The following is a 15,591-nucleotide window of genomic DNA, read 5'->3' as shown; positions in this document are numbered from 1 at the left end:
TAGCAAAGACATTATCAATAGTGAATCATTTTGAGAATAGAGTTCGAATGTTAATATTTTAAAAGGTCGCTGCAGTTATTGCACGAGGATATCAGTTATCTCCTCTAAGTATCTGTATACATGTCTAAGGGAGAAGCTTGAAATATTTTAGACTAACACCTCATATTTTTTTATTGAAAACATTGCAAAATACAATGGTTATGCAAGTCATTGCTTGTATCCGTCGATCATAGAACCAACTTTGTAACCACTTACATATGTGCTCCAAAAGCTTAGTTATTAAAAGTTCACGTGCATCTTTTAAGATTCCGTTCAGGCATTCAATTATATTTATTGTCATCTTATCATACCTATAATGAACTTATACTAATGTGAAAACCAAGAAGATTCAAGTGATCGGACCAAAATTAATTAGATGCAAGTGTAGAGCAAGAGTATCCACTAAAGAATTGTTGAAGAAAAATAAACAAACGATTAACGTACCAGCGGATAATACTTCAATCTCCTTTGAAGTATGATCAAAGTTCCCTTCCAACTATAGAACGCTAAGAGAATCTCTCAATAATAAACTCATTCACTTGTGTGCAATGGTACGGGTACACAAGTAGAAAGATGATACCACAGAGAAAAATTCGGGAGGATGGGTGCTTTCAGTTTTTACCTCTTATCACCGGTGACAATAAAATAACAAACTTTATTCTAAAAAATAAAGACATAATGCACATCAGGGCATGGTAAGTCAAATGTTGTACCCTTCTCCCAAGTTAAATGCAACAGCAGCCATTTGAATTTAAGTTCGAGGAGGATAGAGCTCCCAAAGTGCTACAGTTCTATCTTCTGATGCAGATGCCATTAACTTACAGTCTTCTGAGTATGATACAGCATTACACTGAAAGTATGAAAAGCAATTATCATATGAAAAACTGTTGACTTGTGAGATACTAAACATTAAGAAACAGGAAGTAGAATCAGTAATACAAGGTGATTAAAAACCAGTTTGTAGCCATAGCCACATCATATCATAAAAAAAATCCTTTGTCATACTTTCATGAAAACTATAAATATGATTCATTTAGAAAAAGAAAGTTTCGACACTGTCTTAACATGAAGAGTTGTTTGAACTAGTGTTCAGTTTCAAGGCATGTTAAAATTATTTTCTCATAAGAATCAAGATCATCGAGAAATTAGAGATGAAGTCAACGAATGCATATTTGAAAAGATAGCCGTGTAAACATCATTCAAACAAAATGGAAATTCTGAAAACTTTTGATGGCATTGCCATATAAAGAAAATATACCAGGGCCTGATGGTATTTCAATATAGCAAGAGGATTTCCTTTCTGATAGTTATAAATCCGCACTCTGCCACAAGGAGAAAGAAAGTAAATTAAACAGTATGATCTTCCCTCAAAACATGATTTGCATATTCCAGACATTATCAAGTAGCAGATATGATAAACACCATTCATGTAGAGTCATATTTAATCTTGCACACATTTCGTCCCAATTCAAACAGAAAAAGCAGCTCTATTTAAAAATTAACAGTAACCTCATAAAATTATCTTTCGAAACTGTTTTGACTGGGACAACTAGACATAACAATCAGAACATAGAAGTATTCCACCATAAAACAAACAACAGAACATACCCATCTCGCCATTAGCTCTCACTACTTCATTCACCTTCTTTCTTTGACATTATATTCAAACAATGGAATACACGGATAACTTGGTTTTATTTTGGTTGACGGGGAAACATATTGTCAGCCACAACAGAAACATATAAAGAACAGATCACAGCTCGTTCCCAACTATAACATTGCTAACCTGTGATCCCAACCAGCAGTAGCAACAATCTTGTCATCTGGTCGAATAGAGACCTTAGCTATGCCAGGCCGTTCCAAAGTAATTTCTCTCTTCACCAGACATGTCCCCTTCATAATTCAACACAACTAAAATAAATAATTCATACAAAAGTGCAAAGTGGCAACGACTCATACCAGAAGTTGAAAAGTATTTAGCCTAAACAAGCGTGCAAAAACACATTTTGTTATCAAAATGAATTTTTTCCTCGGAAAGAATGCAAAATCCAGTTATTCTCATTCAATCAGAGAACGGATTTGAAGAGTCATGATGAGCATCCCCTCCACCAAACAATTATTGAGTTGAATATTTTAATTTTGCAGTACTTCTAAACAAATCAGGAAGGTTTAAAATCAACTCATTCAAGATCAAAATCTAGCTGAATATTTTAATATTGCAGAAATATTATATCATACTTTAATTACAAAAAATAATGTTCTTTTTTTTTTTCAAAAAAAATATGAAATACCGTGGAATGATCCAAACTAAACATCACAACTTTGTCATCAGCAGCTCCTGAGATAGCACCATGGCACGATCCATCAACACAAATACTCAGAACTGCAAACAAGATACTCAAAATCATGGCCTCTCATCGAGGAAAGAATATATAGAAGTCCATAATGTTCGGATAAACACCTGGCTCTACATGACACTTCACTGATGCTAATGGAACTCTCGGATTCCTTAGATCCCACCAAAGCATGGAACCATCCTCGTATCTATAAATATTGAAAAGACCCTGAAAGAGTGAAATTTACATTCTATACAGAAATGGATAGTGGAATTGATAAAATCTATGAACTGTAATGCGAGAACCAAAGATGGCTTGATCCAAATATATGACTATTAAATAAAATTCTTTAAAACTAAGTTAGCATAACCTACATTATGGTCCCAAGTTTTTTGAACAGTAGATTATATAGTGTAGATCAAGTCAAGATGTCATCGGCAACGTGACATCTTTATTCTATTTGAGTGTTCTTTTAATACAAAATCTATCTTGGTGATGAAAAAGAAGAAGACAAGTAAAAAGAAGTACCCAGACAAGACATTTAAGAATCCTTGAGATTTAGATGGTAAAAAGGCTTGAACTGCCATGCATAATCCTGCCAGAGACGAATTCTTAAGATTTCAAAGTTGACATGAAAATGAAAAGAGGCAAATTTTATCATATCTTTTCCTCACCGGGGATGCATCAAATAAAAGTAGATGAGAACAAAAATTAAGTAATAAAAAATTTAACATATACATTATATATTAAAAAATTAAAAGTATACATTATATATTAAGAAAAAAAAAAAGCAAAAACTTAAGTTTATCCTGTAGCTAGGATGATAAAATGAGATTATCATATCATACACATAACTGTAACTACAAGGTTATGGAATAGAATCAGAGAATTAATAGAAATATATCCTTATCTGGTTCACTAATGGGAAAACATTCAGTATTATTATAGCAAGGAGAATTGTTCGTACTACCTCCATTCATGCCTTGCCACGATGGTTGTTTTTACAAAGAATATGGATCCACCAAATAAATTCATATATCAATTATTGACATAACAAATTAGGAATATAAGTAGTGTGTACTATGGTAGCAAAAAATTTTCAGGTCACTAATAGTAATGGATCAAATAGTTGGACTCATACGGGAATCAATTCCCTTATTTAGTTAGGTTATGGAATGAATGATAATTATACTTGTAAAAACTTTCAATATAATTATTATTACCAACATTGTTTTGATTAATTCTTTGTTAAAGATATATTTGAATGCTATTAAAAAGACCAATGTAAGAAATGCTTAATGATGATTTAAGCAAACAAAATGAAACCCAACCTCTATCCTTGGTAGAGATATTTGGGCAATCCACTTCATCGTTTGGAGGAAGTCGTAGCAACCTTTCCCCAGCATTCAGATCCCAAATTTCAACCTTTCATCAACCAGCAGAGAGAATGATATCAGGGCTTAGATAATGAGCAGTATATGTGTTAATAGAAACAAAGTAATCTTCATAAAACCTCTGAAGATTGCTCCCCTGCGACAGCCACATACTTCAGCCCATCAACTGGTATAAATATCAGCAGAAATCAGGAAAAAGACCATTTTCAAATCAGCATTGATGTGCATAAATTATCTGAAGGTTTCATCAAAAAAAGGTTAGAACACAAAGTTGCACTATCATTTTTTTCTAAAGCAAATGGAGTATGGAAATTTGAACCTCCCACCTCAAGGAAAGGAATACATGTCAATGAGGTTGGAGTACATGCCATTACCCTTTGATCTATACTCAACCAAACATTTGGAAAAGAAAAATTACATGAACCATCAATTTGAATGAACCTTCTGAATTGTAGGATTGCTCAGTAGAGATTCCTTGAGCCTTATCTCCACTGCAGCCCAAAATTGTTGCCTCAGGCTTCTCGTCTGGATCATTAATACACTTAGGACCATCATTGTGGCTTGAAAAATCAGAAGGCTGCTTCACCAAGGAGAGTTTGCAAAAGTGATAGGCATTTGTCTTGATTGAGACAGTAGGAACTCTGTTATGCATAAAATTTCCAGCAATGTAAGTGAATTACCAAAAAGAAAAGACACCAAAAATTATCCATGATGCGAAAATTACAAAGATGGGCATCACAGAAAGTTCAAATGCTTAAAATGAACAACCAGTTCAGATGATAATTTCTTGTATGATCAATAAAGTCATGATTCATAAACCATAACTTCTGCAACAAAGTTCTTAAAAAATAGTGCCAATGAATAAAGCCTCATAAAGCACCAAATACCTGGACAGAGTCCTATCATCAATATCCCAGCACTTAACAGTTCCATCCCTACCCTGGCTACACAGAGGAATTAAACTATAAGCATACACAATTTTCACTGTATAAACAGATTAAGAGTATACACATAACACAACTCACAAACCATTCAAGTGATTAACTAAAGGTTCCATAGTGGATTAAGAAGACATGAACAATAAACGGACACAAGTACATGTGGAAGATCACCTGACGACTCTATTTGTCCCAATAGAACGACTGCAAGCAACACTAATAATTCCGTGTGCTGCACTATGCACCCTGATATCAGTTATCCCAATTATAAATGATTTACAAATGCACAAGAGAAAATAAAATTTTCGAAGAACAAAAACAGAAGTCAATACCATACCATGCTGATGATACCGTTCGATTCTGGGCCGTGTCCCAAACACGCAACTCACCGTCTGCAGAGCTAATATGAACCGCAAGCACAACGGTTTACTATCGAGCAGACTAACGGAAGGAAAAGGATCAAAAAGGAAATAACAAGAGATCAGAACTAATGGATACCCCGAAAAAAGAAGAGGTTCAGATGGATGAAATGAAACGTCCATGACGGAAGCCCGATGTCCTCGGAGCACGGCCACGGGGTCCGGCGGGGGCCTCTTACTCATTCTCGCTTCAACGTAGCGTTTATCTCTTTACTAATTCTTCTTTTCACCGGAAAATGACCGGAGACGGCACGGTCGGACGAGCATCGGTGGGATTCTCAGCCTCCACAAGAAGACGAAACGACTCCATTGCTTCTGCAGTGGGCCGCATTTTTTGTAATTGGGCTTAGGCCCAATAAACTACATTCCCTTTGAAAAAACTGAAGCGCAGCCCGTTTCATTTTCACTACTTCGCACATTCTACTTTGTCTCTCCTCAACATGGAATGTATGACATTGTCTTTAGTACAAACATCAAATCAAATGAGTTAAATTCGCTCTAAAACAATTATGTATAACATTGATTATACAATTTTAAGATTGTTACAATTTATTTCATTTCAACTACAGTCATGTTGATAATATTGTTACTATTTATTTTCACTCAAATAATAAATTTGTATATACCATATATTTTTCATAATTTACAAATTCAAAACTCAAGGGTTAAAATGTAACATTTGATTGAAGTGTAAGGATGTTTTGGAGGCATTTAATAAAAGGAACTATATTAATAATAATGTTTTGTAATATGGCCACATTTGTGTGTCTAACGTCTTTCTCCTTTTGTTTCTCAACAATTGGGTGTCTAATGTATATTATTATATTATTTTGAGCATAAAATAATGATGAGCTTTCTTTCCTATGTAATGATGAACCTCCACTTAAACCAACAAAACAGAATAAACTGTGGCCCACTTACTTAATTTTGTAAAATTGTAAATAAGAGATATGCCTACACAATACAAACTTCGAACTTCGAACTTCAAACTTCGAACTTCAAACTTCTCACTACACTTATTTTTTCCAATTAAAAAAATTAAGATTTTATATGGATTTTATTATTATATTTGTGACAATTGACTAAATTTCATTCTCACAATCTAATATTGAAAACTCACCAAACAAAAGGTTATAAAATAAAAAAAAAAAAAAAAAAAAAAAGTGAAATATTCCAAAATGGGTTTTAAATATTAAAATAAAAACAGATATCTGTTTTCTTTTAGCACAACCGAATCGCTATCAAACAGCCGTGCATTAAAAAAAAGCACTTCCCAAAAATATTGATTTTTTTTTTTTTTTGTGTTTAGTTTTGGAAAAGAAAAAAAAAACGTTACAAATTTATGAAAAGGTAAAAACCAAGAATCTGAACAAACTACCCCAGATTTTCTCGAAAGGAAAAGAAAAAAGATAGATAAATAATTGATTAACTTTAGGGAAATAATTATTAAAGTGATTTGTTGTTTAAACATTGAAATTAGAGGTTAGGTGATGATAAAAAAGAAAAGAGAAGGAAGAAAGTTGAGGCATAAGTTATGTTACATAATAAATAATTGTGTTTTGTTTTTGTTAGGTTAATTAACTACATATAATAGTAATAAATAATAATAAAGAGTAATTATAACAACCAAAATTGGAAGCCCAAAAGAGAGAGTGTTTGTATTTTATATTAAGTAATGTATCAAAGGCAGCTGGCAGAACATGGCATTTCCAATTCACACCACTCCCCATCACTTTAATTGCCAACCACATACCACTATAAAACATTTTTTTTAAAAAAAATATATATATTATTATTATTATTATTATTATTATTATTATTATTATGAGTTTTGTGTTAAATAAAATTTTAACAACCAAATCTTCAAATCTTCAAATCTTCAAATTTGAGATAAATAGATTAGTTTTAAAAACGATTAATTAGTTTTAATTTTAAATTATTCTCATAATTAAATATAAAGAAATATGACGAGGAGACGAGGAAAACATATAGATAAAGGAGAGGGAAGAAGGAGATAGCCGGAAGTTGCTTCCTTTCTCTTGGTTTTTTTCTTTTCCAGATCCAATGAAACCAAGAAAAAAGAGATTTCATCGTTTCATCTCATCCTCTTATCTAAATTTAAAACCCTAATGGATCCATTGCCTTATCTCTCTTCCTAATTCCCTCCCCTCGATTTTCATTTTCATTTTCATTTTCATTTTCTCTTCATCTGCTTCCCCCCCTTTTTTCCCCCTTAACAATGTCGACCAGAGGGAGCAGATCGGAGAAGGTCAAAAGAATCTTTCATAAATTTGACTCTAACCATGATGGGGGTCTTAATAGGGATGAAATGGCTGCCCTTGTTGTTGCTGTTAACCCTAGGGTCAAGTTCAGCGATGAACAGATCAATGCTATTCTCGATGAGGTTTTTAGGACGTATGGGGATTTTATTCAAGCTGACAAGGGTTTAACTTTTGAGGGGTTGTTGAGGACTTATGATGATGGCGCTGGAGATGTGGATCGTGACTTCGACGCTCTTCAATTGGAACTCAATCAGGATGATAATAAAGCTATTTTGGTCACTTCAGAAGCTTCGTCTTCTTCAATTACCGATGAGCGTGCTTTGGAGTCGCAGAAGAAGCAGAGAACTGCTGCATGGGCGTTGTCGCCTAATCACGGCATTGTGTTTGATGATACTTGGAAGATTGTCGATGATTTGGAGATTCTTATTAAGAGGTTGAAGGCTAAGCAAGCTAAGGATGGGAAATTGAAGGGGGATAATTTCGATGCCTACTCTGATGCAGGTTGGTCCAGAGAATTAGGGCCCTCTTCCGAGCTTTCTGAGAAGAGGGTTTTCTGGGAAGAGTCTGGCCATGATTATGCTTCGTTTTTGAAGGAATTAGGGGTGTTGAGAACCCGAGCAGATCGAGCGCGATCAAGAGAGGAGGCTTTTGATGGCCATATGGCAATTGGTAGGGTTTTGTATGAGCACCAGCTCTTTAAGGAGGCTTTGGTAAGTTTCAAGAGGGCTTGTGAATTGCAACCTACGGATGTGAGGCCACATTTTAGAGCTGGGAATTGTTTGTATGTACTTGGAAAGTATAAGGAGGCTAAGGAAGAATTTCTGTTGGCACTGGAAGCGGCGGAGGCTGGTGGGAATCAGTGGGGATATTTGCTTCCACAAATTTATGTCAATCTTGGTATTGCACTTGAAGGAGAAGGTATGGTTTTAAGTGCCTGTGAATACTATAGAGAAGCTGCAATTCTTTGTCCTACACATTTTAGAGCCTTGAAACTTTTGGGGAGTGCTTTATTTGGGGTAGGAGAATATAGGGCTGCCGTAAAGGCATTGGAAGAAGCCATATTCATGAAACCGGATTATGCTGATGCTCACTGTGATTTGGCATCGGCTTTGCATGCAATGGGGGAAGATGAGAGAGCAATTGAGGTGTTTCAGAAGGCAATTGACTTGAAACCTGGTCATGTAGATGCTTTGTATAATTTGGGTCGACTTTACATGGATTTAGGTAGGTTCCAGAGAGCTTCAGAAATGTATACTAGGGTTTTAGCTGTGTGGCCTAACCATTGGCGGGCGCAGCTCAACAAAGCTGTGTCCTTGTTGGGTGCTGGTGAAACTGAGGATGCTAAGAAGGCCTTAAAGGAAGCCTTGAAAATGACAAACAGGGTCGAATTGCATGATGCAATATCGCATTTGAAGCACCTGCAGAAAAAGAAGTTGAAAACCAACGGCAGTGCAAATGGAGAAGGGTCTTTTATAGTTGTGGAAGCCTCGAAGTTTAAGAGCATTGGAGAGAGGACTGTTTTGAGACCGGAACTGTCAAATGCTCTTGAAATCAGGGCTTTTCAGAAGATTACTAGATTGAATCGTTGTGACGTGGAACTTATTAAGAAGGAAATCAGTGAACATGATGTGCCAGTGTCTTATTCAGGCAGCGGTGTGCCTGAGAAGTCCATACGCAAGCCTAGCTTGGAAGAAATTCTTCGTAGATTATTGAATTTCTTGAAGCCAGAAACCTTCCAAGGAGCTGTCAAGGTTATCAACGAGAGGATACTTTCTGTCTTGGATGAGTCAGGATCAGGAAGGGTGGACTTAGGCCTGTTTTTCGCCGTTCTTGCTCCCATTTGCACTGGCCCCCCTGAAAAAAGGAAGCGGGTGGCATACGACGCCCTTGTATGGCGACCCGTGAACGATGGTGGTACACAAATCAGAAAATTTGATGCAGTCAGGTATATAAAATTGTTGAGGGCCATATATGTTCCTACTCAAGGATCCAGCGAAATTCTGGAAGTCCATGGCCAGACAGACAATTCAATTGTGTCTTTCACAGAGTTTCTTGTCATGTTTAATGACTCAGACTGGGGTTTTGGTATCATGTCCACCCTGTTGAAGCTAGAAACTGGGGATAGAAACCGGCATGGAAATCACGTATGCTCTGTTTGTCGTTATCCTATCACCGGTTCTCGATTCAAGGAGATCAAATCACATTTTAGCTTGTGCAATCAATGCTATAGTGAGGGGAAGGTGCCTCCTTCATGCAAGCAAGAAGAGTACAGATTTAAAGAGTATGGGAGTGAGGGTGAAGCAGTTAAAGACAAATGCTTCTGTTTTTCAATGCAGTCTCGTGATGACTCTTAGTTTAGATTACTCTCTTAATCCTATGTGTCATGGTATTAGGAATTCAGTGTCAATTAATATAGCCTCGAATGTGTGCAGTGGGGCGTTTTGCCCTTTGTATAATAATTCGGTTCTGTGAAGAAGCCTCTGGTATATTTGTTTGTTTATTGCAGCAGTAGAAATTTCATCCTTCAAATCTCTGCTTATTTAGCGATAGAAAGTGGTGATTGTAGATTACACTGTTACATACATGGATTCTGTTCAGGAGGAACTCTCTCAATTTTACCCTCCTTGAAAAAATGGTTATTCTCTTTTACTAACTAAATCACTCAAATTTAACGTGGAAACTTTAATGCCAGCCAAAGTCCTTGTGTAGGGCCAGTGTTTGTTTACTTCTTTGTTATTATTATTATTTTTTTTTTTTTCTTTTGGTCACAATCTTTTAATCTGGTGTAGTGAAGATTGAAAGTCAAAGGGACGAATCTGATGATTGATAATGAATATGATGGCAAATAATTGAGGGAAGGAACACCTGAGTAGTGCTACAAATAGCTACCCATTGCAGCAACGTTCAACATTCACTCAATCTATTTCTTATTGAGCATTTCAAGGAATCAACTTTCCCAGAATCAAATGTTTTCTTCTTTTAAGTTCAGCAGTAGCTCTCTTTCGATCACAATGCTTGTGGTATCATTCATATTACTCCTCTCTCTCTCCTTACGCCTTAGACCATATGATATTGTCCAATAATTCATCATATGCATTAGGGCCTGAAATAGATGAAGTTTATGGGGGTGGGATATAGAAAAGATATGACCAAACTTTGTCCAGTTGACACGTGTAATTTAATATCAACAAAGAAAAGTTATAACATGGGAACAAAGAATTCTTATTGACCACCAGGTGTAGCCAGAACTTGAAGTTAGGTTGGGGGGCACACTCCCACAAGTTAGGGGCACACTTCAATGTTAAAGGATCAAAAGTTTAACCCCTCAAAACTCTAAATTAGTGTCTATATGTGGTTCCTAAACTGCATAATAATATATTACAAAAAATTTCTATTGTCATGTGGCTTTGTCCTTGGCACAAATTCATATAAATACATCCGCCAACTTTATATAAGGTTAAAATTTTACTTTGTTAATATTAAAAAGACTTATGCAACGGAATGGAATAATTTTAGAGAACCAATTCTCAAATTAATTGGAATTTGTGAAATGCCACAAAATTAAATAGAGAACCTAGATTAAACATGTTTTTACGAGAAATAGAATTACAAAATGTTTCCTATTCTCTTGGTAAGTGATGCTTTAAGTTTGTGGAAACCTTTTGGGATTTGGGAATCTGTAAAAACTTGATTTCAGAAAGCCTTTTTCTTTATTTTCAGATACTTGTGTCAAAAAAAAAAAAAACCTTAGGTTAACCCTTTCCTTTCCTCTATTTTGTTAGCATAGGAGATGGAGATAGATAAGGAAAACATGGGGAAGCATTCCCTGTAACTCTGTCACTTTTATTATTTAATAAAATAATTTAATAATTGTTCATACCAGATTTCACACGAAATATAATTCGTGGAATTGAACTTTGTAGTTGTAAGTCTATTTGAACTTTAATCTTCTGCAATTCAAAAAAAAAATTAATCTTTCAAGTCTTGAATTTTCCAAAAGATGATGATCTCGATGTTAATAAGAAGTTGCATGACTCGATAGCTTTTTGAAGTTTGAATTCTAAATTCTTCAAAACTTCAGTTCTCCTTCAACTAAAGATCTCCAAAATAAAGGGATAGTTGCAAATGTAGCAATTACATTCAAAATAATTAAATATATAACAACATTTTAAAAAAATTGCAAATATAGCAAAATCTGTAAAAATCTATCATTATGATAGGAGTCTATCACTGATAGATCATGTAGCAAATGTTTGTCTATCACTAATAAACCATAAGAGTCTATCACTGATAGACTTTGCTATATTTACAATTTTTTTAAAATATTGCTACATACTTAATAATTATTCTAAAAATTGCTACCTATTATAATTACCCAATGCCAAATTTGATTGGCAATATCTATCACTCGGACCATTTCTCTTAGATGATGTTGACTTACTTCTTAATTCATCAATTTCAATAACCTCATCGAAATTTTATGACATATAGAATATAATATTAATTTTACAATAAGTTATTATGTCCTCAATATTCAGAATTAAAAGAAACAAAAAAAAATTTAACCTTTAACACAACCTATAATGCTTGAGAGAAAAACCCACAACGATAATCCATATCAGTGCAAAGAGGAATTGTAACGCCCAACAAATTCGATATTTCTTTTTGTTTTGGCCATTGTCATCAATATTAAGTGTGGTTATGGGAATTTTTAAATTTATTGGAAGAACCTTACCATTTTGATTTTCTCGAGTAATTAAGGTTGGGAATCCTTATTTGTTCAGGATAATAAGTATTACTTTTATTTTATTATTTTATTTTTTTTATTGGAAATAATTAGGGAAACCTTATTAAACTAAAGTTGGTTATTTTTGGTGAGATTTGGGGAGAGAGAGGAGGGGTTGTTTTGGGCTTTTAAAAGGAAAAGAAAAGAGTCCTTTCTCTTATAAAAAAAAGAGGTCTTGGGACTCGTGCGTAAAGAGGAAGAAAAAAAAAATCAAAGAAAGAAAGAGGGGAAAAGAAAAAAAAAAAAGAAAAAAGAAAAAAAGGAAATTTTTATTTGAAACCCTAGCCGCCGCACGCCGCCGCCGCGAACCCGAGCCGCCAAGCATCTCCCCTCTCTGTTCAGCAGCGCAGCCAAGCCTACAGTCGAAACCGAGCCGTCGCCGAGCTTCCAGCCGCGTCGGAAGAATCGTCCAAGCCGATCCAGCAGCCGAGCGTCCGTCGGAGCAGCCGTCTCTCGCACGCCCGAAGCCGAGTCGAAGCCACCTTCGCGCGTCCGCAGCCAACCCGACAGCCAGCCGAGTCGCGCCGCTTCGATTCGACGCAGCGCAGCCGAAACGCTCGTCTGCAGCCGTCGCCGAGCGAAGCCGCGGTAGCCGGACCACCAGCAGCCGCCGCGCCACCCGAAATCCGGAAGCCGACGCCCCGCGCGTAAAGATCCGTCCGAAAACCCGCTCCGCGACCCGAACCGGCGCGCGCCATCTTCCGGAACCCGACCCGCGCCCGCGTGCATCCGCGTGTGAGCCGCATCCGCGTGTGAAGCCGCGCCGCGCGCTTCTGCGAAGCCGAGCCGCACGCGTAAATTCCTGTACCGAGCCGAGCCGCGCCTGCGCCAAGCCGAGCCGGTCCCTGTCCTCTTCCAGCCGAGCCGCCAAGACTAATTTGGCTCCATCCACCTAAATTTTGGTAATTTAATTAATTATTGTGGCATTTTCCAGTAAGACTCCATGCTTCGGACGTTAATTAAATTAATTTGGGACTAAATTAAGTTATTTTCCTTAAGGGACGTCTTGGACCAAGTAATTGCGGCAGCGCGGGATTTCTTCAGTAGGGGCTCGAGCACTGCAACCTCCTTCTAGGGTAAGTTATTTCAAATGAGTCTTGAACCGTTAGTCGTTGGCGACCTAATTACGAATTTTGGCATATTAAACAGTTAGGACCTCGTCGCTTGGAAAGCGTACTGCCTCGCGGTCAGGACTCGACAAGTAAATCTCCAGGTAAGAGATTCTACTACTAGCTCCATGCTTAGAAATATGAGACGATGTATACTCCAATTTTGCATGTTGAGGATTAGACGGTACGATGCCTGAAATCAATGTTAGTATGATGTAAATGACGTTATGGTTATACTATAGCCTGTTATGTGTGGCGAGAGCTGTTATAGCTATACGACGAATGTCGAGACGGAGAGGGCAGAGATGATTTATGTGATATGTTATATGCTGATGCCATGTGTATGTATACTGCAATTAGGGTACCTGTTAGCTTAATCTGTTAGAGTCGTACCTGCATGGGTGTCCCTCGGGATCACCACCTATTGAGGACTGTGTGGTCCGACGGGACGCCAGTCTAGCATGGATATAGATATGACTCAAGTGACTCGACGGGGTCCTCGAGTCCCGACTGTCCTAGGTGTCCCCCGGGGCTCCGAAGACCAGAGATACGTTCCTACGGGAGCGCATGTTGCACGTGTTCGGGAACGTGCCAGAGATTGGGTACCAGTTACAGGACTCTGACAGGAAGTTAACAGGCACCTAGTGGGACTAGTAGTGGGTCCCTTACTGAGTATTTTATACTCACTCTCTTCATTTTATGTTTTCAGGTAGAGGACGAGGCAAGGGCAAGGGCAAGCTGGCGAGCGACCCAAAGTGACCGTGGAGGGCCATAGGGACTACTGCTTCCGCTTATCCTTATTTTAGACTTTCGTATTTGAGTTTGAGTACTTTTCATTACTGAGCATCTTTTTATGTAGACAGGGCCCGAGTAGGACTTTAGAATGCATTACACTTTTTGCATAACTACCTTGTTTAAATTTTCATAAATAAAAATTTCTTAAACCCTATGCGTCTTTAATAAATTTCATGACTTAAACCACTTGTTCTATATTTAGTAATGACTTCGATTCAGTATAAGGAGTTGGGTCGTTACAGGAATACGAAAACTATGAATCCGGTGAAGAGGAAGAGTCAGGCAAAAACTATGGATCCGACAAAGAGAAAGAGTCTGAATTGTAGAGGAAGATGATGAGAGGCAAAGAGGAAGACAATGTGTAGAGGAAGACGATGAGAGCAGTAGAAAAAAGATGGTTATTTGGGGAAGATAATGAAGATAAGAGAAAAAGGAAACTAATAAAAATAATTGAGAAACAGGAAACCAATAACAATAATTTAGAAAAAGGAAAAGAAAATCAATAAAAAATTGAGAAAAAAGAAAAAGAAACAAATAGAAATAAAATTGAGAAAAAGGAAAAGGAAAAATAATTGAGAAACTATTTTTTTTTTGTTCCCAATAATTTCTTATAAAATGAGAAACATTTCTACTTTTTTAGAATGAGAGAAACATTACCAAACACTCAGTTTCTTAAAAAACTGAAAACAGAAATAGGAAATAGGAAATGAAAACGTTTCCAAACGGTACTTTAATTTTCATTATCAAAATGACAAAATATTTTCGACCTAACAAAATGAAAAAGCCTATGAAACTAGCCATTGTTTAAAATATTACAGGTTTGCCCTTTACTGTTATCATTTTCTTGTATGCTGATTTTTTTTTCTTTCTATCGTCTTTTTCTACAATTTTTCTTTTTCTTTCCATCATCATTTTCACTTCTTCTGCAATTTTTCTTTTACTTTTTTCAAACTGTTATTTGATTCAAAATTGTATACCAAATATAAAAGTTATATTTTTTTATTCTTTTATTTTTTGGGTTTTTTTTACAAATAGAACAAAGCAGCAAAATAAATATTTACACTGTATAGAACAATTCCGAAAACAGAAAAACCCCAAGGCCCACCATGTAAAATACCAAAAATGCCCTGTCAACAACGCGCGTAATCTATTGTTTGGTACACAATCGTTTAGATTTGTTCATTTAATTTGGCAATTATTTTTTGATTCTATCATTTAATTAGGTTACACGATCGTTTAATTTGGTTACACGATCGTTTAGATTTGGGTAGGCAAATCGTTTTTCTTTTGGTACAGGATCGTTTAGATTTGGTCATTTAATTTGGCAATTATTTTTTTAATTATATTATTTTTCTTTTGGTACACGATCATTTAGTGGTAAACGATTGTTTAGATTTGGTCATTTAATTTGAGAATTATTTTTTTAATTCTACCGTTTAATTTGGTTACACGATCGTTTACATTTGGCTATTCCAATCTAAATGATTTTCTTC

The 15,591-nt window shown here is 36.1% G+C and overlaps 2 protein-coding genes across 2 annotated transcripts; one reads left to right on the top strand and one right to left on the bottom strand.

Annotated features, from left to right (window-relative positions):
* Positions 1-424: 424 nt before the first annotated feature.
* On the bottom strand, positions 425-5,442 carry LOC103501004 (protein DECREASED SIZE EXCLUSION LIMIT 1). Its single transcript, XM_008464480.3, has 13 exons — positions 5,206-5,442; positions 5,045-5,107; positions 4,882-4,953; positions 4,657-4,713; positions 4,211-4,410; positions 3,889-3,935; positions 3,707-3,800; positions 2,904-2,970; positions 2,501-2,583; positions 2,331-2,422; positions 1,826-1,932; positions 1,298-1,361; positions 425-889 (listed from the first exon to the last, which is right to left on the bottom strand). The coding sequence occupies exons 1-13, from the start codon at positions 5,307-5,309 to the stop codon at positions 791-793; spliced, it is 1,149 nt and encodes a 382-aa protein (XP_008462702.1). The 5' UTR covers positions 5,310-5,442; the 3' UTR covers positions 425-790.
* Positions 5,443-7,064: 1,622 nt separating this feature from the next.
* Positions 7,065-9,937, top strand: LOC103501003 (uncharacterized TPR repeat-containing protein At1g05150-like). Its single transcript, XM_008464479.3, has one exon. The coding sequence runs from the start codon at positions 7,366-7,368 to the stop codon at positions 9,760-9,762; it is 2,397 nt and encodes a 798-aa protein (XP_008462701.1). The 5' UTR covers positions 7,065-7,365; the 3' UTR covers positions 9,763-9,937.
* Positions 9,938-15,591: the final 5,654 nt, after the last annotated feature.

The sequence above is a fragment of the Cucumis melo genome, chromosome 2, assembly GCF_025177605.1.
Source record: "Cucumis melo cultivar AY chromosome 2, USDA_Cmelo_AY_1.0, whole genome shotgun sequence".
NCBI lineage: Eukaryota > Viridiplantae > Streptophyta > Magnoliopsida > Cucurbitales > Cucurbitaceae > Cucumis > Cucumis melo.
The sequence above is the reverse complement of the archived record's forward strand: the minus strand, read 5'-3'. Positions and strand labels throughout refer to the sequence as shown.

Bases quoted from the DNA above. Each gene is read 5' to 3' on its own strand.
- LOC103501003 (XM_008464479.3), top strand. From the start codon at position 7,366: ATGTCGACCAGAGGGAGCAGATCGGAGAAGGTCAAAAGAATCTTTCAT.
- LOC103501004 (XM_008464480.3), bottom strand. From the start codon at position 5,309: ATGAGTAAGAGGCCCCCGCCGGACCCCGTGGCCGTGCTCCGAGGACAT. The intron at 2,584-2,903 runs GTACTTCTTTTT...CAATATTTATAG, and splicing joins TTCTTAAATGTCTTGTCTGG to ATACGAGGATGGTTCCATGC. The intron at 890-1,297 runs GTATATTTTCTT...TCATACTTTCAG, and splicing joins TGAAATACCATCAGGCCCTG to TGTAATGCTGTATCATACTC.